At 42.0% G+C, this 24,838-nt stretch overlaps 1 protein-coding gene across 1 annotated transcript in view; it reads right to left on the bottom strand.

Annotated features, from left to right (window-relative positions):
- The window catches only part of SNTB1 (syntrophin beta 1), a gene marked incomplete at both ends in the record, with an annotated part of 202,597 nt that overhangs the window by 61,095 nt on the left and 116,664 nt on the right, over positions 1–24,838 (bottom strand). Inside the window, one exon of the mRNA XM_084230764.1 lies at positions 3,088–3,295. Coding sequence (XP_084086890.1) covers positions 3,088–3,295 — 208 coding nt within the window. The remainder of the gene's footprint in view (positions 1–3,087; positions 3,296–24,838) is intronic.

The following is a 24,838-nucleotide window of genomic DNA, read 5'->3' as shown; positions in this document are numbered from 1 at the left end:
CTTGTGTCATATAGAGGAGATTTTAGGATTTGCATGGAACAGGATTTTAAAAAGAAGTTGTTGTTGTTGTGGTTCTATCTTGTCTTAGTTCATGTAAATGCCAGTTCTGAAAACGGAAATTAAATATATGTACAAGCCTTGTCCCAGAGCTACTGTTATTAATCCAGAAAATCAAAGATTAACAGTCTAGGAAAAGACAAAGGACATCAATTTAAGGTAAATTACAGTTGAATATATATAGGATCACACTTTATATCTTTACAAATACCAAGCGAATTCGCTGGTATTTGTGGTAATATAAGAAAGCCACAGTATTAAAGATTTGCCATTCATTGTAACATTTTGCTAAAAACCATTCATATGTCTCCACACTAGGATTCAGTATTAAATATTTATTCAAACAAAATTCCAGTTTGGGTTTGTTCCCCTGGACTTGATCTATGGTAATCTTTTGAGAAGTTTTGAAGATGAAGGCAATAAAAGACATTCTTGCTTCTGATAATTGTCCATGATAAGTCACTATTGCTCTTATGGATACAAGGCATAATATAATTTAAAGAAACATCTGTCATGATTATCTGAAATTACATCCTAAGAGCAATAATCTAAAAGCAGAAAGTGTTTTTGATGTGCCTTTGTTACTGCTCCCTGGGAGTGTCTGATAAGGTGTCCACAGATAATTTGGGCTAAGCAGAAGGCATAAGCAGACAATTTATAAGTGAGAAAATGGAACCTTTGGAAAAATTTCAATATCACAAAAAAAAATCACACAATACTATTTTTCAGCTATCCAAATGATTTCAAACAGAGTAAAAGAGATCAAAAGAGATAAGAGAAAAGCACCTTCAGGAGTGAGATCATTTCAGCTCCCTGGAAGGTGCAGGGATGGGTAGGCTGTACAGCAGGCCCTGCCCTCCAATCCAGGCTCTAGCATGGGCTGTGCCCCGAGGCAGACCTTAACAGACTGTATAGAGCAGCTCTGGCTTTCTCAGCCTCAGTCAAAGGCAGGCACAGCAGGACAGCAATGAGCACGTCTTGGCAGTGTTCTGTTTCTCTGCCCAAGACTAGATTTACTACAGGCTGATCTTTTTCTGCGGCTACAAGTCTTGTTAGTTTTGATAATTGCTCCTTTTCTTACCTCTTCAGGTTAAGGGCTGGTACTGTGTGCTCACGGTTTTTAGCACTGGAAAGCTTCTCTCTCTTTCTGGTTTCCCTTATTTTGGCCACACCTTCCAAATTATCTCTGCATTAAATCCTTTCCCGTCATCCCTTTCTAGTTTGCCATCATCTCCTGCCAGGACCCTGAATGAAATATGTGGCGCATCTCCAAATCACTCAGGACTCTAACCAAATAAGGGCATTTTTATCACAATCACTTCCTTCCCTCTTCCTTCTACAGCAGATGTCTGTTGCTTTTGCTGCTCCAGATCTATTCTAATTTTTCTTTGCACAGCAGCCTAATTTTCAAGCAGAGGGCCACCTCTCCTCATCTTTCAATGCATATGGCTTGGATGAGGCTGTCTCAGTCCCAGCACAGGGCTGACCATATGATCTAAGTCATTCCAATTAGGTGTAATCTCAGGACTTCTGCTGGAACTTTGGGGGCACAGAGGCCTTATTCATGGCGACAAACAATTGTAAGAGGAAACAGAAGCCGGGGACTGCCAGGCTAAGGAAGAAGGCTTGCCTTAGGTATACTAATGAAGGGGTCAGGGTGCAAAGAGCTTGTCCTTGGACAAGGTAAGTATCAAAAATAGTACTTCTTTTATTTTTGCTTAAGCTCAGCTCAGTTTTCTGTCACTTGCAACTGAAAGATTTCTGACTGATAGACCTTTTCCTAAGAAAATACCTATTAGAGATCATAACTTATAAAATGGTATCATTCAGATTTGCTGTGTTTATTGTTACCAAGAACCCTAGCACATAGGTCATAAGAGGCTACCTGTGGCTTGTATTTATGATGATTTTGGTGCTTCACCACCGGTATTTCTCCTTGAGTCCCTTGAAATCTGTGAGAAAAGGGACTCTACCAAGCCCAGGAACCCATTTTATGTTGAACTTTGTGGCCGAGACCCACACATTAACTGGTGCAAACAAAGAACAATGGTGGAAAACAGCTGAATGCTGTGTTCAAGTATTATTTCCAAGTGCCCTTTGACTGGGCCTTCTCAGATGACATAGTTCACTGGCAGGAAAGCTGTTGTAGCTCTGATCATTATTCCCATTTACCGCCTATTAGAATGTAAGTCACTGGAAGGTCATCCTGTCCCAAAAGCCCAGTGTTCCTGAGTGCTCAAGGTCAAGTTCAAGGGGCAGCAATCAGGTGGAGGGACAATAGTAAAGTCTCAATCCTTTGAAATGAAGAGAATGGCTAACTCCCAGGAGCTCCCTGCAAAGGGAGTTTTACTATCTTCAAAATATCACATAACTTGGGGAAAGAAATCAGTGTTTTCCAAAGCAGCTCTCCTCCCAGAGGAGTGAACGTCAGTCTTGATTCACCTTTCTGCACCCCTCTTTATATGGACTAGCACTGTGCCTAGCACAAACTTAGTGCTTCTAAATGATGACATTCAGGACCCTCTGGCTTCAGAATAGACATAAAATATAACATACGAAGAGTCAGCACATAGTAGTTGCTCAAAAATCCCCTGCTGTTATTATTGCTATTATGTGTAAATGTGTCTGTTATAAAAGCAAGTCCATCAAAATCCACACAACTTCAACTAATTTAGCTCTTGAGGCATCAGTTCTGTTGCAAATCTGATTTATTTCCCCTCTCCTTCACATATAGACATGAGAGTCAAACTATCCATCCCAACCACACCCATTCAGCCATCCAACAATTAGTGACCACCTGCATTTTGCCACATCTTGGACTCCATATAGGGGAATCAAACTTGAATAAGGCAAAGCACTTTCATGATCCAAAGGCAAGCTGGTTAGAGACAGACGAGAATGTATACAGACCACAGGACAGACGCAGTCTATCGACTGAGGAAACTGACTTCAGTGACTGCAACAAGTGTCTGGGGAAACTGTAGGGGAGATGACTCCCCTGGGGAGATCTCCAGGGGAACATTTCCTTACCTTTTCTGCAAGCCATCCCAGATGCCTGATCTCTCGACTTCCAGCAAGACCTGTTTTCCCCAGCTGATCTCTGACCTCAGTAATGACCCGTGTCAGCAGGTCACTGACGTTGGAATGGATGGCACTGAACCAGGCCTGGGCAGTGGCTGAGTCCTTGCTCCTTAGGATCACTGTGTGCTTAGCATCTGGGGAGTGGATTTCAAGATGCCTAGAGAAGCAAAGAGAGCAGGGTTAGAAGGTTTTGTGGGAGATAATGCTTTGTCAAGTCTTGGGTTACAAAGGTGAACTACATTCTTAACTCTTACTTTTAGATTTTGTCAGCTTCATGTGTTTATCCTAATCATCGCATCATTCATTCACCGCTTTCTACATCCACAAATATGAGTGCCCAGGAACAAGCAGAGATGCTGAGGGCACAGCTATGCAACCACCAAACTCCCTGAATTAATTATGTCTGGATTTCCTGTTATTCAGTTGACTGGCTTATCAGTACCCTATCAAAACTACTCAAATTTGAGCTGATACTAGTTTGCCTTACCACTCAGTTCATAGAGGATTTTAATATCATAGTCATATCCATGCTACTGCTGGCAGGAATTAGATTTAATATCCAAGGAGAGGCTTAATTTTACTTCTCAGTGTTAATTGTGAATCAAAGATGACCAAACTTTGCATTCTCTAGGAATCCTGGCATAGATACCTACCACTTAATCTTTGAATATGCAAAATAGGAGTTAATTGGCATAGACAGGGTACCAATGAGGAGAGAGATGCATGAAGAGTGTTATAAAGTCACACACCAAAGTTTGTGGCAGAGCTCCAAGTGGGTCATCTCAGATACAGAATGAAAGACAGACACACTGTAATAGTGGCAAGAGGAGGACATTCTAGACAGATCACTTTTGTTCTTATTTTTATTTCTTGAAGTGCAAAATTTTTATTTTGTAATATTTATGGATTAACATAGTATTGCAAAAATAGTACAGAGAGGTCTGGTGTACATTTCACCCATTTTTTCCTAAAGGATGAGCCTCCCCAAGATGTTCAGAACAGATCTCCCCAAAACTCGTGACAGAGGTATCTCCATAAGAAGGGGATCAGTGCTAACACTGTCACTTTGGCATGTGGATTATTTCAAGCTGAGGCCAATTGGCTCATAAGAAACTTTTAAACACTCCCTTAACAACCTAGAAGATTAGAAATTGGAGATATAACCCAGATTTAAGATTTTCATTAAAAAAAAAAAAAAACCTATTAGAGAGGCCTATCTATAAGGGAGGGCAAACATCTAATTACAGAGTGTCTGGTCATTATCATGTGAGTCCTCTCTCCTTTAAGCCCTGGACCCCTATCCCATTTTTTAATTCAGGACATATACCCTCATTTTGCCCCATTGGCTTTAGAATTCACATCTATGTAGATCTTTCATATCTGTAAACAATTTGTTCTTTTCTCTTGCTAATCTGTCCAATGTTAATTTGATTGCTCAACTAACCATGTAGGGGAAATTTTCTCTCTGCCAGGACACCCCTGATGGGTGTATTTTATGAAACTATAATACAATATCAAAACCAAGAAAGTGACACTGATATAAGTGTATAGTTCTATGTCCATTTGATCATGTGCAGATTTGCATAAGCATCACCATGATCAAGATCCAGAACAATCTGATCACCACAAAGCTCTTTCCAGTTTCCCCTGATAGTCACAGGGCTCCCTTGCCACCACCATCCCAAATCCCAGGCAACCATTAACCTGTTCTCCATGTGTATGCATTTTAGACAGATATTGTTTATTGCAGGGAGAAAATAAAACCATTATTTATTCATTAGTGTATATCATTTATTCATGTTTGTGGTAGAAAGATATAGGGACCCATGATCATCTACAGCTGCCTGAAATCCCGTATTAATCATCAACAAATATGCTCAATAATAATTTGAGTTCCAAAGATAGCTCCTGCGTTTCAAAAATAACAATTTTGCAGATCACCTGGAAATCAAAAGTTCCAATGTAACCTGGCCTCATTTACGTTTGAAACTATCCTTTTGAGTAAACTTTTTAACTGTAAGCTTAAATTGTAGAAAAGGAATGATTTAGAAAGTGGAAAATCTCTAGGGTAGTTTTAACAATGATTAGCATTATTTTTGGGAAGAAAATTGCAAAACAAGGCTTCTTTCTAAGACTCCAAAAATTTTACATGTTGAAACAAGGGATTATTCTGGTGACGTTTGTCCTTACCCAGAGGGGGAAAAAAAAATCTTCTGCTTCTTAGGCACTTTTAAAAGAATGGGACAGTAAATCTAGGGTAAGTTTTCCTTCCCTCCCAAAGTTATTACTTTTCATAAAGGTGTACAGTCCAATACAAACTAGAATTCCCAAAAAGCACTAATGAAGAGGGGACTGAAGTGATGGTGCATGGGTGCCTTGGTGAAGGAAACTATGGGGACTACACCAACTAAATTAAAAAAAACAAAATGACAGCTTGGGAGAGAGCCACTTCAGGATCTCTCTCTCTCTCTCACACACACACACACAGAGGCACACAAGCACAAGTGAGTAAATGATGCCATATAAAGAAAGAAGAAAAAAACATTTTCTTTGTTGGGTTGCCAGCATACCCCCTAGAAGAAAGCTGATATATACACTGAGATACAGGCTAGTGATCTAAAGGCCCATTTCTCCCAAGTTTTGATAGCATTTATCATTATTAATAATTTTAAGTAAACTTTTAAAGTATAACATACAGACAGCAAAAGTGTACAAATTTTAGCACACAGTGCACATATAAGTTTGCAAAGGGAACACACTCCTATAACCACCACTCAGGTCAAGAAGCTAGTTGGCAGGAAGTCTCAATTCCTCCCACATAGGCCTGCAGAAGCTGCTTGAGAGTCCGTATGACTTGGTAGAGCAAGAAGGAACTATTACTCCCTTTCTGACCTACTCTCCCAAGTTCTATCTTCATTTCTGATTCATTCTTTTTGTTAGAAATGTGGGATTAAATCAAAGGGAGAAGAATTAGGATTCACTTCTTGAAAGGTGGAGGATCAAATAATTTCTTGACATATGTTAAAACCACCACAGGGAGGCTTTGGAAAGAGGCAAGTTCTGGAGGGAAAATTCGAGGACCATGAGTCAGTGGCCTATAAAGAACTCATCGACTTGGGTGAAGGGAGGGAGGGTAGTAATTCCTTTTATCTAAACTTTATTTCCAGATTATCAAATGAGACACATTGTGAACTCAAGATGGGGGTTGGGGGGGTGGGGCTAATGACAAACGGAGTGATGGGACAGAGTCCCGCATTGACAGCAACAGGAAAACAACAGAAAGTAACAATGGGTTAAAGAGCGTTGGCTAGTCTGGCTCAGAAAAGATGTCAATTATTTGCCCTATGAATAAATAAGTGAAGTGCTCAGTAATCTACACTGACTACCCCCTCAGGCCAGCAAAACCCAAAGGGGAAATAAAAAAAGGAGTATAAGCTTCCTCCTTGAACAAGTTCTACTATCTAAATACCCAATAGTGCTGAAGCTTCAATAACTTCCTGACAAGTCCAAATGGTGATATCTATATATCTATTATCGATCCTTCTCTTAGCACAAACCTCAGTATATGCACTTTGACCAAATTTATCATTTAATCTCATTTTACCAGTAAAATGTATGCAAACATATACACTGTTGAGAACAAAGAGATAAGAGAGTGAAAGGAAACTCCATTCCTGGGCTGACTGTACTGAGGTTCTATGAACAGGCCTACTTCTCACCAACTTAAGGAATATATTGTTCAGAAGGTAGCTGCTAAGCACATGGACTGTGGGTTCAGATTGGCCCTCAAGCTTATTGACTGTGAGGCACTAGGCAAGTCATTTAGTTTCCCTAAGTCACAACTCCCTAATCTGCAAAATGGTTCTATATACTTTTATAGGGGAGTAAATCTGTCACCCCCAAATTTGTCTTATTGTCAAAAGGCTATTTCATGGAAGGGTTCTGAAGTCTGGGTGGAGGTTGCTTTTGATATAGATCTCTCTGTGAGGGCCTCTCTCTGGAAGATCTACTCTCATCTCTTTTCAAGGGAGAAGGCACAACTTAATATGCACACCTTTTGTTTGCTGTGTTTTCCTCATAAACTCCCTAACTGACTTTCCCTCTGCCATCCACAACCTCTCCTGTTTTAGGTAAGTTAGTTAGGATGGTGTCAAAAACCAGTGGACAAGTTGTTCAGTCATGCTGGTCAGTCCCATGTATGCAGGAGGCAGACTTGTGATTATTAAACTTCTTTTTGGCTTTTTCTCTTATTAATCTACCTAGTGCTTGTTTATTTGCAAGCCTAGAAGAGCCCAGAGGACAATGGGGTGATACCCTTTGCACTCAACATTGGCCTCTCAAAATTACTGGAAAAAATAAATGAGAAGACTGATGCAACAGATATCAGAGGGCAAAGCTGATCTTGATCAATGCTAGTTTACACTCTACGTTACAATGAATCTTCTTCCCAATCCTGAGTACAGCAAATTGGTAGTTGTCCAATAAGGCAAGGAGAGACCTCTAATTGGGCTCTTTTTAGCGGACTTGTAGGAAAATGCAAGTCCCAGGGAAAACCAAAAAAGTCACACGAGGACTATTTTTAACATCCTGGAATGAAAAAATAACTTTGGAGCAAGATGCATGAGTCTTTCGGGAGGTACTAGAAGATCTGCAGCACACCTGCTAGTGTGTTACCCCTTATCCCAACTGCAAATTTGTTCTACCTAAAACAAACTATTTGAGTCTCATGTTCAGGAACACAATTTGATATGAGTTAGGACCGTGACTAGAGCCGCAAGCATCTGTTGAAGTCCCTCTACTTTCTCAAATGTCTGAGCTAATCAGAGACTAGAGGGGTGAAAATAGGTGGGATTGATGGTGACATCTTTTTGAAGTGTTTTGTTGATACATTTCCCCAAAGAATCATTTTGTTGGGTCAAATATCTCATATAACCCATTCTTTTAAAAAAGCAATTTCAACTCCAGTAATAACTTCGTAATTTGCAAACCTATGGAAGGAAAACAAGCAGGAAGAGGGGAGGGAAGAAAAAGGAAATAAAAAAAATCCAGGGTGGAAAAATAACTGAGCTCTGCGAACATGCCTCTGTGGCTGGGTGGTTGAAGTTATTAACACAAGGAGCCAAATGTGTGATACAATGGAAGTGGAAAAACACCAGGGAGACCAGTAAGAGCAGTAGCACATCACTGAATCAAAAATGACTCACATAAATGCCTGCAAATGTGGACAATATTCCTGGAGAAATATACAGGTGGGCTGAACTAGGAAGGAAATTAAGCGGCAGGAGGAAGAGATGAGAAGGGAAAATCCACTCTGTAACTTTGAACCTGCTGACTTTTCTTCCATATGCACCCATTGGTATTCTAGGTATTCGAATGGAAGTGAAGGAAGAAGAAGAGGAAGAACAGTAGGACTAAGCCAGTGGTTAAAGCAAGTCTAAGCTCTGCCATTTATTAACTATATTCTCTCGTGGACATCTGTGGTTCTGTCCAGTTCCATCCAGCCCTTTTCTGAAAATGGGCTTTGCCCCCAGGCCCAGTCCAAGTGGTTTGAGGGCTTAATAGGGTTATGGGTATGATTCCATTTGGGTCAAGGAGATCCAGAATCAGGGTTTCTGCTGGAGTTACTGTTGAGGAGACTTCTTCCTCATTGAATATACTGAGGGGTCAGATATAATCATAGATGACTGATGGCCATCTTGCCACCGAGAGAGGAGAGTCTACCTGCAAATGAAGCCAACCCAGAGTAAAATGGAGCAAGAGACCTCGATTCAGTTGTATCCGACACATAGAATGTCCTTGAACTTTTCTTCATTTTCCCCTTTTTGCATAAGCCAGTTTGAGTTGGATTGTTGCCAAATAAACGGAAAGTCCTGACTCATTCCCTGATCACAAATAGGTCACTTAATTTCTGAGTCTCAAGTTTCTTTATCCCCATCAAATGGAAATGATGATGATGACAATGAAAGTGATGATGATGATGATTATAATGAAGGTGGTAATATTAAACTTTTGCAAGGTTATTAGAGTCAAATGAGATAATACTTGTGACAGTACTTTGTGACTTGTAAATGCTGATGTCAGGAGTGTCATTTATGCTTTTGGCATCTTAAGAGTCTTCTTGCTCAGTAACTAAGGAACTGTATTAGTGAGGTTCATGCTACTATATTATTTGTACATATGGACACAGTAAATGCGTTAGCTCTCTCTCAGCTACACTATTAGCATAGAGACAAGGCATGCATATTGAAACGAAAAACCCCAGTAAATCCCTTGGGTCACAACAAAGAATTAGACAGATGCACAAAGATAGGCTCTGACTACCTGTATGCATTCCAGAATACTTGCGAGGTTTTCACATGTGTTGAGTGCCATGGCGGCAGTAGAGAGCATGACCCGATTCCCCCCAAAACTCACTGTATCTATACAGTAGGTTGAATAGTACCCATGCCCCCAAATTTCTAACTCAAACCTCAGAATGCCACTGATTTGGAAATAGATTCTTTGTAGATATAATTAAGACAAGGATGGAGATGAGAGCCTTATTTCACAAATCTGCCCACGGGATTGAAGCCAATGAATCAAAAGAGACACATGAGACACTAACAGGCAGCGTGAAGGCGGAGGCAGAGTTTGGAGTGTTGCATCCACAGGCCAGAAGGAATATCAAGGATCAGCCAACCAGAAAGCCCCAGAAGCCAGAAGAAAGGGATGGAATGTTCTCTCCCTGTTGGTTTCTAGAAGGAACCTACTCCACCAGACAACCTGATTTCATACTTCTGGTCTCCCAAAGTCACAGAGAATAATTTTCCATTACTTTAAGCTTCCCAGTTTATGTGGTTTGGCTATGCCAGTCCTAGCAAGTGAATATACCTATTAACCAGCGTCTTGTGCACAGCTGAATGGGAATTGCACAGATGCTTAAATCTATGGCTCTTAAAACAACTTGTAAGATGAAGGCCGCTGAGAACCCTGGTGAAAAGGCATTCATTTCCACATACTTTGCAGTTAAAAAGTCTTCCAGGCATAAACAATATATCTACCAACATGCAATTCTATAACCTAGAAAGAAAAAGGGGGGACTCTTCTGAATGAGGGGCATGCCTGAAACACCAGGAAGCCTACTGGTCCTTGGGGGACCGAGCCTCACTAAAATGAGAGCACCTTCCACTTACTTCTTGCCATTAAAAAAAAATCTAGACAACTTCTTGCTAGCTGATGAGTCCTACATTTCTGGAACTGGGCAAGAGGAGGGAGGGGGGAGTAAAGGAGCAATAAAGTCAGGATGGCTGATTGGAGCTATTTTCAGCAGGCCAGTCTTTTATAACTCCTATTTTGTTTCCCGGTTGAACTGACCAGTGCTTGATGAATTGTGTTTATCTGTAGTTCAGCGATAAAGTTCTCTTTTAATTCCCTACTGAATAGAAATATTTAGGGCAATGCCACAGCTGTGTTTATTCTCACACTTCACCACAGTTATGTAAATACTGCCTATGGAACTATTTCTGATAAAGGCCCATATCCACCCCGAGGAATTAGACACTCACTTGAGATGTCTGCCAAGATGAGCGTTTCCATCCAACGTGGCACAGCTCATGAATGATATCACAGTTTCTCAGAGATCATTTGGCAAACCTCACAATAAAAGAATAATTTTCTTCCCTCTCACTCTCTCAAAGGCTCCCACTGAACCAAATCCTATTTCCCGGCATCCTCTACTCCCCCAGTAAGGAAATGCGAGGCGAACTCATAAAACCTGCAACAGGCAACAAGGGTTTCAGAGGCCTTCCCCTCCAATGGGAGGCTGGAGAAAACAGGAGGGAGTCAGGGAGATGGTCCTGTGGCTGGTGGTGGTGCCTTCCAGTTCACAGACCTGCGAGCCCTATGGTTGATAAAAAATACTTCTCAGCAGTTGCTTTCTTCCAATAATGGAATTCTGAGGTTTTTCTATCATTTCCAATTTTTTTCCAACACCATCAGAAAAACAATAAAAAGTTCAAGAAAACGAATGTTTACACACCGTTTGCAATTATGTCATTAATAAACAGTTCACTAAGATGATATTCATATGTGAGAAAGAAAACACTAAAAAAAATTAGATTAAAAAAAATTCCTACATTGGTTGTGACTGAAAGACTTTAGACGAAAGAGAAGAAAAAATAATCAGTGGCAGGATTCATGAGGCTGAGAACTTGTGCCATGGAAATAACTCCAACATCAACGAGTACACGGTTCTCATTTTATCCTCACCACCATCCTATGAGACGGATATTCATGGGTTTACTTCACATTTGAGGAAATGGCACCTCAGAGGACCAGCCTGTCCATCTTCCAGCTTGGAAAAGGCAAAGCTGGAACTGGAATCCATGTTCATTGGACTCCAAAGCCTATGTATTCATCATCGTCTTCCATTTAGAAGGCTATTTATAAAATGGGATTTGGTGCTTAACAGACTAGGGAATAGTTCTTACTTTGGTTGCTGCTCAGTATCTTCTAAACACCCTCCCTGTGCATTTAGGATGTTTTCCAAATTATAAGTTGAGATTCCTGAGGTAAAAGCCAGAATCCAAGTTCCCAGCCTTCCTTACTGCTGAGGCATAGAGTGACTCACACAAGATGGCAACTCTGAAGGAGGCAATGAGAGGAAGCAGATGTGTATGGAATCCATGTTTTGGTAGGTATGATGCTGGAGGCATCCAGATCTTATTGGAAGCAGAGGCAGGGCATGGCCAGTCTTAAGCTGTCCATGATGCAGGCTGTGGGTTGGTTGTTAAGTAATGGCAACAATGATAGTTCTTCTAGAACAGCTTTCACATGTGGTTGGGAGTTGAGCTTCTTAGGATGAATCTCTGAACCCTTTGGAAAATATGTGAGTGCCCTAATATCGTTAGCCAGACTTGCTTCTGTTGTCTGAAAATACAATCCCCAGCTAAGCTCCCAGTTGCCATGAGGGGAGCTAATGAGAGCACCTAAAGAATGTGTCAGGTGTGAGCAGTTAATGGGAAAAAAAAAACAGAAAAGATGTTCTGCTATTTTTCAAAATACATCCCATCTCAAAAACAGGTCATACATGATATAGTATCTTGCTAAGCTCTAAGGGAATCTGACGGTATCTCTCATATTGGCTAGGTTTCAGTTTTTAGTAACACTTAAATTTATAAAATATGTGAAGAATTTCAGCAGGGGAATGATATCACTATCAAAGTTTTAGAAGAGTCAACTAATGTCAAATAAAAGAAAACATTTCATTTTGCTTTTACATATTTCATTGATACCTCACAAAATCCTGTGGTTTGATCTTGCTCCACCGACTTATTTTTTAAAGTGACCCACATATACAAGTTACTGTGTAGGTCAAATCTGTGTAGATTTGTCTTTAGGATCTTAGTACCATACACTGACAAACAAACAGTCCATTCCACATCCTTATTTAAAGCATAGCATTTGGGGTCTGAAGACCTATTTTTTGCTGCTTCTGCATTTAGATTATTTTGGGCTAGTTACCAGATTTAGCAAATAAAAATATAGGATGCCCAGTTAAATTTCAACTTCAAATGAAACAATGAATAATTTTTAGTGAATGTATGTTCCGTGCAACATCTAGTGGCAGACGTGACATAAAGTACATGAGTTAGAAAAATGTATGGAAAATAAAACGGATGGACTTCCAGATGGATAGGCTATGATGGTGTTAAGGATGACAGTGTTTCTGGTCATACAGTGAATGAATGACTGAGACAATGACACATGCCATTTACTGAGACAAAAAATTGAAGTTGTTGGGCCTCCCCTGGTGGCGCAGTGGTTGAGCGCTGGGCTGAGAGGCTGCCCACAGCCTCTGCAGCACCGATTCATTCCCCGGCCGCCGGCGAGGATCCCACCAAAAAAAAAAATTGAAGCTGTTGCAACAAATGAGTGCCTCTAGACAGTATTTCGCTTAGTGAAGTAAGTCTGTGGAATAAAAACAAAAATGCCCTATGATTTCATTCATGGCATACAAAACAAAACAAAAAATGAAGTAAATGAAACAAACTTTTAGACTATAAGGCCAAATTAGTGGTTACCAGAAGAGGAGAGGGATGGGCAAATTGCATAAGAGGAGTCAATTGCTTGGAGAAGGATAGAATATTTAATTTTCAGTGGTGATTGCACAGTGTATATACAAAGGCAATTTATAATGATGACCATATGAAATATATATAACGTTATAATGCCATATTGCTTCAATAAAATAATTTAAAAAATTGAAACTAGCTGTTTGGTGAGAATCAGTATGAGTTTGGGTAAATATCTCTAGCCTCACTTAGGTTCTTACTACAACCTCACAATTGCAGTATATATAAATGCCAGCCACTGCCCAAGTATCTGCTTATTCTATGGTAGTTTCATTTTAACAGCATCAATATCCTCCCACAATTCCAGGTTGGATGATAAAACTTGGATTCCAAGTTTTATCAGTTATTACCGTGGTGGTATCTTTCTTTCAGGAGTGCTAGCTAGGCTGTAAATCACCAATTGTTCTCTGTGCAGCTGGGCAATCACTTATCTAGGATGGGATATAAGGTTTACTTTATATAAGGTTTACTTTGTAGGACAACATTGATCAGATGATCTATGTTGCCTGAAATAATGTCTTGAAAAGGCACCTGAGGTCTCATTCTAAACTGAATCTGGAAAAGTGTCCTAACCACTTACTGATGTCTGCCACATGCAGGGGAGTGGGAGTTGGCAGCACTCACACTATTTGACATTTCTAGAAAGCATTTTTGGCATGTAGCTCTCCTGAAATAGTCCATGTCTGCTTCTCCCGATTGTCCTATCTTTGGAAGTTCTGGATCTCTTTGTCAACTGGCAATTTCTTTCAGGGTGTATCCTTTTATAGTTTATTACCCCTACTAGACTATAAATTCCTTGAGGGTATAATATATACCAGAATTGCCCAAATTGCACCTCCATTGCCTATCCACAAAGAAGGGGGTAATCCATGCATTAAGTGTATGGATAAATGTATTTACTACTAAAAGCTTGTAGTATTTCTGTGATGGCTCCCTTTCTAGTTACAGTTCTATAATTGCCTTCCTTTATATTTTTGTTTTGCCCCTACTGCAACATCACCCTTTTGGTTTTAAATAGTAGAACGTAATTCTACCGTATAAAGTACTTCAGTTCTAAGTGACATGTTTGGTCTGTCAATAAAAGTCAAACTTGGTTTAATGTGCCATGAGAAGGCTAGTTTCCATGGAATGTGCAACAGCAGTCAATTCACAAGAGCTAATTTTATGTTATAATGCTTATCAATGTGTCATATGTGATTTTCTTGAGCTAAAATAATGTGTGATATTGTAACCTTTATCTAGATCAGATATAGAAGCAGGCAGCCTTGCAAATGTGCAAAGGAGGCTAAAAAGTTGACACAAATAAAGCATGTAGGAGAATTAATTCAAAGAGCTTTTTCCTTGAGAGAGAAGAGCGCTGGAGGATGCCATTGAATTCACTGATATCAGTGTCGTGTAAAATAGTAAGATTTATCTGTCCGATTCAGTCACAAAATTAAAGACCCCTTTTATTCATAAATTCATCATTTTTTTCAAGTGTCTAGAACATACAAGACAAGGCACTGGATGCAATGAGAAGGATGCAATGAAATATCAGCACAGATATGGATCCTGAAATCAAAAGAATACACTCTAAGCAAACTTGGACAAGTATGCATTTTTAAAACTTTTTAGACAACAGAGAAATTCCTAGCATGAGAGAATAATTTGTATCTGTTTTAAAAGAAGAGAATCTTTTATTCAATTCTCAATGAAACACTTAAGCAATAATTTACTACATGAAGTTGGCAGCTACTTACACATAATAATAGTACTTCACCAGTGCCAACATATCCTTAATCCACTCAGCTTTTTTTTTTTTTGATTTATTATTTATACAAGCACTGGGTACAGTCAGAAGCGCGGGAGGGTGAGAGAATTCACCAGAGCCAGAGTGGGGAGCAGAGCAGGCAGAAGGACCCAAGTACACTGCTGAGGGGAGCAGCGGGCGGCAGGAGAGGTCTGCGCGCCATGTGGGACCCTCCTCCAGTGGCCGGGGAGCAGCTGGGGATCGAACCGGCGCCGCAGAGGCTGCGGGCAGTTTCACAACCCAGCACTCAACCGCTGCGCCACCAGGCAGCCCCACTCAGCCTTTTTTTAAATAATTTTTTTCTGAGGTAACTTTAGTTCGTAACATTCAGGTGTAGAGCACAACTCCACATCTGTACACACTCCATCATGACCAACAGCGAAAATCTAGTTTCCATCCATCACTACACAATGGACTCCTGTTTACATAGTTCCGATTCCCCTTTACCCTCTTGTCAGCATCTGTCTGTTCTCTGGGCCTAAATGTTTGTTTTTGGTTGGTTGGGTTTTGCTCCTTTGCTTTGTTTCTTTCTATTTCTACTCTTAACTTCTCAAGGAAGGGGGAGCAGAAAAGGGAGGAGATAAAGGCAGAAGTATTGTGTCTCCAGGGCCCTGTTTAAGTAAAGAGGTGAGCCAGCGGAAGGAAGCGCATTAGGTCATTAACACCCAGGAAACCTTCAACAAGGCTATTAGTAGCTACCATCCAGCAGAGAAGAGGACCCTGGAGAATGGCGAAGGGGAGATATAAATTGGAAGGAATAAGAAAGCCCAACTGCAGGAAAGGCCTGAAGCAGCCAGGCAATGTGGTTTGAGAACTGGGAAGGATCAGGAGCTGTTTTACTCCACAGGGGAGAACTAGATTCAGGGAAAAAGCAGAAACCAAAATTATCCTAGTTAAAGGTATGAACAAATGAATGATGAAGGCAGAGCCAGCCATGTTGAATGTTTAGAGGTCATTTAATTCAACTACTCATTTCAAAGGTGAAAAATCTAGCCTTTGGAGAGAAGTAGGTAAGTCAAGTTCATACGTAGGGGAAGTGATATCATTGGGGTCTAGAGTCCAGAGTTAACCAATGTTATCCACGTTCAGAAAGTGGGGGAAAAAGTAGAGAACTTGTGGCGTGCTGGAAGCAACATAACTTCCTTTACAATTTTCCAGCCAGAGGACTGGTCCTGAATTTGGGGCCAAAAGCTCCTGCTGTATTAAAAGGCCCACTCTAATACTTTGTAGATATTTCATTGTCAGGGTATTTATGGAAATGACAGCTTCATAATTATTTTCCCTGTGAAGCCTTTGCTCAAAGACACTTTCACCTCTTTTGTAGATAGCAATAATCATTTTCATTACCTGAAGGATTTAAACAAGCACAAACAAATAAATCAGCTAACCCACAAAATTGCTATTTTTTAAAAACCTATATCTAAACTATCTAGACAAGTTTTAAATTGCCATGCAATTCTGTTGCGAGAGAGAGCGAAAATCAAAATAATGCAAATGTTCATCCCAAGTTTCAAAAGGTCATGCTACATGAAATTCAATCTTCCTCATTCAGATAATAAATGCCAAGGTGCCAAGCAATTTGGGAGGACAGTTGGTCTCTGTGAAGCAGCAAAGCTGTGGGGTTATGTGTTTAATTTTGTTTTGACTTCATTAGTTTTTGCTTGTTTAAAGAAAAAAATGTGTTAAAATAGAACAGCAAAATTATTAGCAATGAAAGAAATGAACTCAAAGCTCTCCACTTCTTGACATGGAGGTGCATGGTGGGGCTGGGGTGGAAACAGCAGGAAATGGGGAGAGGAGAAGGTTGTGACATAAGTGAGTGCTGCCAGGGAGACCTGAGTTCCTGGGCTGGCCAGATGCCTGCCTCTGTCATGCCATCTTGCGAGCATTTATTCCTTCCAGAGAGTGAGTCAACTGACCAAACTTTATATCCACTGTGCACCCTTGGGCAATCTGCATGCAGGCTGTTTATTGATTAGCCTGAGCTGCTTTTACCAGGACTTTAATTACCCCTTCCAAAAAAAGAAGCTGAAGGAAACCAGATTTAGAATGGGTCAAGTACAGTTAACTTTGATGATTGTGTTTGAATCATTCATTCAGAAGTTTTTATTGAATGCCTGATCTTTGCCAGGTGGTACGCTAGGTGCCAGGACATTGAGTTTGACATCATGGCCATGGCTTTCCAAGAGCTTAATGTCCACAGAGGGTGAAGTGGGAAGGGCATGGCCGTAAAAGAACCCAATGACTGCCCTCCAAGGCAGGGCAGCCAGAGGTAGGGGTGTCATTCATGGGACCTTTGTTCTTGGCCCAAGTGCAGGCTAGGGGCTGAGCAGCCTTCACCAAATAACTCAATGTCTCTTAGTCTCAGTTTCCTCACCTCCAAATAAGAGTGGACTGAGTTAAACAACTGCAGTGCCTGGAACAGTGATGATACTTAAGTTTACTTCGGAAAGAAGAGGGTAAGTTGGCTAAACCAAAAAGAGGAGTGGCTGAGGAGAGTATTCTAAAGAGAGGCAGCCTGAGCAAAAGTCAGAGGCAGGAAACCACACTGCACATTATGGAAACTGTGTGAACTTTTTTTTTTAAAAAAAATTATTTTTATACAAGAACTGGGGTACAGGCCAGATGCGAGGGAGGGTGAGAGGACTCACCAGAGACAAAGCGGGGAATAGAACAGGCAGACTGATGAAATACACTGCTGAGGGGAGCAGTGGGCGAGCCAGGAGAGGTCTGCTTGCCATGTGGGATTCTTGCCGTCCGGCTAGAATCGAGCCCACACTGCAGAGGCTGTGTACAGCCTCACAGTGCAGTGCTCAATTAATTGCCTGTACCACCAGGCAATTCTTCTTTAATGACTGAGAACTTCTTTAATGACTGAGACAAAGCGCGGGGCAGAGGTAGGCAAGGAAGTGAAGGTGGAAATAGGAAAGACAGTCTGCAGAGGACGCACCAACAGAATTTAATTTCAGCAAGTAACACAATCGACCTTGCATTTTAGTGATATCATGATGGGACAATGGGAGAGAGGTGAGAGAGGCTGCTAGATATCTCTACAGCGACAGAGGTGGCGCGAGAGCAATGCCAAGGAGCGAACACTTTAGGTACCAAAGGGTAGACAACAGCAGAGTAAGAAGAGGGTCTGCTGTGACCATTTGATTTCTGAGTTAATACATATATGTTTGGGAGATTGTGTTCACCAAATATTAAATTCAAGCAGTACCCATGCTTGGATGCAAGAATCTGTTAAAGAGTGGGGATAGGGAGATACAAAGATAAGTTGGATATAGTTCGGGTGAGGGGGATGGTAGCAAAATAATTATAATGCATGAAGAACAGCTCTAGCATCAAAGAAGCACAGGGTGCCTGAGGAAGGCATGATCATTTCTCAGTTGAACATGTGGGGATCCACTTAAAATCCCCAGAGCTCTCTCTGCATGTCTCCTCTGTTATCTGCTTTATGGCGACCAGTTGTCTTGGTCTTCCCACACTCTCAGCTCTGTCTTCCCAACTCAGGGAGTGTAGGGTAAATGAAGGCAGGTCAGACTTTGACACCCCTGGCCTCTGTGGCTATCAGCTGAGGCCTTGATTATGCTAATGCAGGAGGCACTTGGGCTCAGGCAGGCATGCCTGATGGTGGGCACCTGGAGTGTGGTATTGGCATGCGTGATGGGCACACCCAACCCTGGAGGCTGAAGATATAAGGGCATCACAGAGAGAATGGAGGCAGGAGAGAACGGCTTCAAGAGGGTGAGTGACAACTGTGGAGGGAGAGACCAGGAGAGGGCCAGAGAAAGCCCAGAGGAAAGAGCGTAGAGAGATTCACAGGGAGGCCAAGTTGCTGTGTCCCTGCTGGCTTGTTTCCCTTTTGTACTATTAAAAAAAACCTGTGGGGATGATGCCAAGGGCTCCAAGCTCCTCTTTTAAGTTGCCTGAACCGACGATGAGCCTACTGGTCCTGGGATGGTTGCAGAGCAAGGAGTCTGGCTCCACTGTGGTTTCCTCTCCCTGGGTCATGGCCTGAAAATTCTCCCAAGGCAGAAAGTCAAGGCAATCTTAGGGATCACCTTTTCTGTCCTCATCTCTCAGAAATCTCGCCTGATGTCCAGGGCCTAAGCTCTGGGGAGCACATACTTTTTTTTTGGTTGTTTCAGGTGGGACAGTAATTCTAGTTTCTGTATTCCATCTTGATTAACATGGGATTCTTGTCCTTGCCTTTTAAAATCTCTAACATAGTCAGCCTGATGGTCTTGTTGACATCACAATGACATTTGCTATCATTGATGTATAAATTGACAACACACTGTTTTCACTTTAGGTCTGTTCAGAGGCATTTACTGGGCAGCTACCATGTGCCAGGTACTGGTTTTCTAAAGACGAACCAATCCTAAAGGTTCTCTGCCTTCCTGTTGCAGGTTTACAGATATACCAAACAACTTTGGAAGAAACTGACTCTAGGACTTGGGTATTAGCCATGCTTTTAATAGTCCCTCCATTTTTCTGGTGCCTCTGAGCAGCATCACTAATTCTGCGTCAAGAACAGCTAAAGGAAATAAACTCAAGTCACATGATTGTACTAATTGTAAGCAGCCCAGGAAAAGGATTTAGGGGCAGGAGACTCTAAAGTGAAATATTTGAAGCTGGTGAGCTACTGACTTCTGTTCCATGCTGTCTCTCTGCTTCCCTAGTCATCACAGTGCTGTCTCTGCTGCAGAGTAGAGGAAATAAGCCTCAGATGGAGCCCTCCCCTTGAACCTGAGGAGATGAAGCCGACTGTGGTGAGCAGACAAGATCAATACCATAGAGGTTCTGGATTACATGGACTCATGGTCAGAGTGCTCCCAATTTTGAGATGTGCATTTCATATAAGTCATTTGAAACGATATGGTGACCTTTCATGAATAGGAACAGCCTGTTGGATCTGAGCCAGGGTGGGTGTTATTCTAAATGAGAATTTAGTTATCCCATCTGCACGTAAGAAACTTATTCTGATCATTTGTTAAAGGTTGATTTCCAAGGCACTGAGTGAATTTAATTAATGTTATCAGCACCCTCTCCTCCTAAGTAAATTCCTCACACATGTGGATTCACTATGAAATTGAATTTCATCTCAAGAAAACAACAAAAAAAAAAGGCCAGTCAACTAAAGGATAAGAGATTAGTTTGGTGAAAGCTCAGTGATACAGTCAAAATGAAAATGCCTCTCAAACTAATGGGATGAATCATTAAAATGCAGATTCTGGTTCAACAGGTTTAGAAGGAACCCAAGGATTGAAATTACTTACAATCCCCCCAGGAAGATGATTCTGCTTGCTGCCCCTGTCATATTACCACTAAGTCACTACTGTAATCTGGGAACCCTTCTTAGTTGGGCTCTAGTTTAGTAGAGATTGTTTTCTGAGGTTCCTTCCAACTCTTAAAAATGTATCATGTTCTCCCAGGTAGAGCTCCAGCTTCCTTGTGGTCATGGCTTTACCCATTCTTTTGGCAGACGTCTCAAGCACCCCCTGTATGTCCAGCACTCAGTGAGGTACTGACTCATTAACTATGGACTAGATCAACCCCCTGCACTAGACATTAATTCAGAGAATCAGGCAATGAGAACACAAGGCCATGTGGGCTGCACAGCTGCTTAAGCCTGTGGTTGTTATGTGCACAGAGGTCCTAGACTCTGTTTCGGAGAACAGGCGGAAGGGGGTGTCATCCCGAGAGTGGTTTTCAGACTTGGTGTGTATTAGAGTCACCGGAAGGAGTTGTGGGATGCCACCCCAGACCTCTGAGAATTTGCATTTCCATCAAATTTCCAGGTAATGTTGAAGTTGCCAGCCTGGAACCACACTTTGAGAACCACTGTTCTAGTAAAAATCAGGTATTGTGCTAGAAGTCTGGACACAAACATGAACGAAGCATGGGCTTTTGCTTCAGGATGGAGGCCGGGGGAGTCATACTTCAAAAGGGAAATACATCCCGTCCTTAGCCCCCTACAGAATGGCTGGGGTAACTTTGGAAGGGGATTGAAGGATGGACCGATGCCACATGAGTTTTACGTCAGAGAGGGCTAAAGGGCTAGGTTGAAACCCAGTTCTGTCACTCACTACTTTGGTCTTAGTAAACAGCAAGTGCTGGGAATAGCAGAACTCTCAGAAAATATTAGCAATGATTTTGTCTTGAGGGAGAGAGACAGAAAAGACTGTCCAGAATAGTTGGTATTTGTGTGATAACCAAAGGATGATGGGGAACTCGTGAAGTAAATCTGCTGTGGCACTTGAATGGGTAGTTCCAGGTGGAAGATGTCACCAGCATGTCAAATAACACATTACTGACCCAGTGCTTTCTGGAAGGTGTGCATATGTTAGAGCCTTATGAATAGAATCAAATATGAAATTCTTTCAGGGAAGCTAGTAATTTCAATGAATCTTCTGGTCAATTCTTTTGTGAAGTTAAAAAGAAGGCAGGTTTCGGGCCTCCCAGGTGGCGCAGCGGTTGAGCGCTGGGTTGTGAAGCTGCCTGCAGCCTCTGCTGCGCTGGTTCAATTCCCGCCTGCTGCCCAGCCACCAGAGGAGGGTCCCACATGGCGCGCAGACCCCTCCTGCCGCCCGCTGCTCCCCTCAGCAGTGTACTTCGGTCCTTCTGCCTGCTCTGCTCCCCGCTCTGACTCTGGTGAAATCTCTTACCCTCTCACGCTTCTGACTGTACCCAGTGCTTGTATAAATAAATAAATAAACCTTAAAAAAATTATTAAAAAAAAAAAAAAAAGAAGGCAGGTTTCAATGGAAAGTTCATTGAGGACATGGACTTGGGAATTCTGGGTTCAAGTCCCAGCTCTAACTTCTTGTAGCCCTGCAACATAGGAGTTCAAGTATTTGTCATTCTTTCTATCTATAGCAATCCTATGATATAGCTACCATTATTTATTACTACCATTCCTACCATTACCACCCAGGACCACAGACCTGAAGCCCAAAGGGATGATTATTAGATAAAATGCCTAAAGTTACTGACTTGAAAATGCTGACCCAGCAAGTATTTGGTTTCAAGTCTATGGGGTCACATGTTATACGTTGGGGTTTTTACTTTTTGTTGATCTCAAAAATGATGTTTCTATATTTATCCAATAATTAGATATGCCTAAAAATTTGTTAAACCTGCAGATTTCTGTGCTCCTTCTCTGGAGATTCCAATTCTGGGTCTGATGTCAGGTTAGGAGTCTATTTTTACCCATGACTCCTACTTCCCATACGAGTATTTTTCTTGGGGAAATTTGAGAAGCACCATTACCTGTCGTAGGGGGTTGAATAGTATCTCCCCCGAATCATGTCTACCTAGGACTTTGGGGCAATTGTACATGGAAATAGGACCTTCATGGATGTAGTTAGTTAAAATTGGCTCAATGGGTTAAAGTGGCCCTAAATCCAATGAGAGGAGAAGACGCAGAGATTCATGTACAGAGAGAGGAAGACCAGGGACGGCAGAGACAGAGATTGGAGATAACGCAGCCAGCTTCAAATCAAGAAACCCCAAGGATTGCTGGAAGTTACCAGAAGCTGTAAGAGGCAAGGCAGGACTCTGCCCTCGATCCTTCAGTGGGAACATGCCCCTCCAGAACTGTGAGAATAAATTTCTGCCATTTTAACACACCCAATTTATGAGTTGTTATTCCAGCCCTAGGAAACTAATGCGCTTGCCATCTGGAAATTCAAGGGAAATAATTATTGTCTTAAATTGACATTTTTATATGAAAAGCTGTAACTGTAGTTGCTTCTCGGAAGGAGAACCAGGTAGCTGGACAGAGTAAGCTACAGGGGGACATTTTTCATGGCGTATCTTTTTGTGCATGTTAAAGCATGTGCATGGACAATAAAAAATATTGAATATATAATTAAATAGTTCATTAAATGTTTAAATGATCCTAGAGCAACATGTTGGTTATTTGCAGCTGGAGTTATCAATCAAAAATGTATTGGTTCCTTGTACTCTACCAGAGAAATAAACAAATCACATCAGGTCATTTATCATGAAGGTCTCATTGAAAGAGTGACTTCCAGGGTCAGTCTGGGGGGTCAGGGTGACGTAAGCTACTGATGGGATGAGTAGCTTCAGTGTAATGAGAAAAGAAACTGTGAGATGACATGGAAGTCCTGCAAGACACTGAAGATCAGAATCCTCTCTGGCTAGGGTAAGAATGGGGGACTCATATTGTCGCCATTGGATGTCCAGGAAGACCTTCAAAGAAGAGGAAATGGCTTGCTTCACATAACACACAAAGTTAAGTATCCAAAGCCAGCAACTGGCCAGCCCATTCAATGTGATGCTTACTGGACACTCACTGTGCACCAGAAATTCAGACCTAATTCAGTTGCCTTCCTGGGCCTGTCCCAGGACTCTGCTAGCAAGTCTATTCCTTGCCCGTCCCTGATTTTCAGAGTATCACAGGAGGAATGATTCCTTGCCGGCTCTATGTCACATGACTTCTGCCAATAGGAGGCCTGGTAGAGAATGGGGGCAGGAAGAGAAAAAATCCACAGGACTCCCAGCCCTCTCCCCCACCATTTTCCACCTAGTATGGCCTTTCTAGCAGCCGCTGCATCTTCCCCATAGCCCCAGATGATCAAGCAGGTCCACTTGGGTTCCATTGCTACAGAGCAGCCCTGCACCCTGGATACTGGCAATCTACCCTCTCTCTCTACTCTGCTCCTTTAGCTAAGAAAGGCTGCTAAGCCTCCGTGCTTCATCATCCCCTGTCAGGGTTTTACGAGCATAGCCAATTGCCTGCTTTCCATTCTCCATCTAAAATGCCAAGAATAGTCTGAATTCCTGGTTGGGCGATGACTGAATGCAGCGTCCACTGGATCCTGACTCCTTGTGCTTGCAGCCATCCTGCCCACCTGGGCCAAGTGGGGTGGGCGGTGCAGGGACACTGAGCCAGCACACACAGTCGGAGCCCTGCATCTGCCACACCTGGGACCTGCTCGCTCCATTGTCACTGATGAGCTTCAGAGTCTTCTGGAAAGACACTGACCTGCCCAAAGCCAGTCCTCTTGACCACCAGCTCTTCTGGCCCTTTAGAACAAGCAACTCTAAGCTGAAGGGATGCGGCTGCAATGAGAACACTGGCCACATGGAAGCAGGAATCTGCTTGGAACACATGATTAAAGTTCCAAGTCTTGCAAGTAGGCCAACAGGGGTCATGGCTGATTGCCTTGGCAACGATGACTATGTTGCACTGTGGTCATCGTTTGGGGGAGTGGTATTTGTCCTCTGATAAATGATGCCTCATGGTTTTTGCAACCTAATATGCTGATTGAGGCAATAATTATGAAGAGGAATTTTTCCATCTGGGGATCAGGAGTATTTTGGGGGACTTCCAAGGCACCACAAAGATCATAGCTGAAGAAACTCTAAACATCTGTTTGGCTCTGCCTGTGGTAACTTGCAGAGGAGAGGAATGCTGAGTGAGAAAGCTGAGGAGTTCTTCTCTGTCTCTTGGGCCCTTCTATGTTATGCTCTTCCTCATACACTTACTGGCCTATTTTGTCCACACATACATTCACCTGATGAATATTTAGTCAATGCCTTCCCTGAGCCTGTCACTAGGCTCGGCACTGGAGCTAGAATGCTTAGCAGAGGCAAACAAGACCACTGTACTCACAGATATTCGTCAAATAAAAACACAGATAAATGTAAAACTGCCATGTGGTAACAGCTACAAAGGAGTGATGCTTGGAGACTCAAGTTGGGGAAGGTTTGGGTTTTGTGGCTTCGGTGAGGGATTGAGGAGGTAGACAGATTTCAATGAGATATA

This window comes from Talpa europaea (assembly GCF_964194135.1).
Source record: "Talpa europaea genome assembly, chromosome: 3".
Classification (NCBI taxonomy): Eukaryota; Metazoa; Chordata; class Mammalia; order Eulipotyphla; family Talpidae; genus Talpa; species Talpa europaea.
The sequence above is the reverse complement of the archived record's forward strand: the minus strand, read 5'-3'. Positions and strand labels throughout refer to the sequence as shown.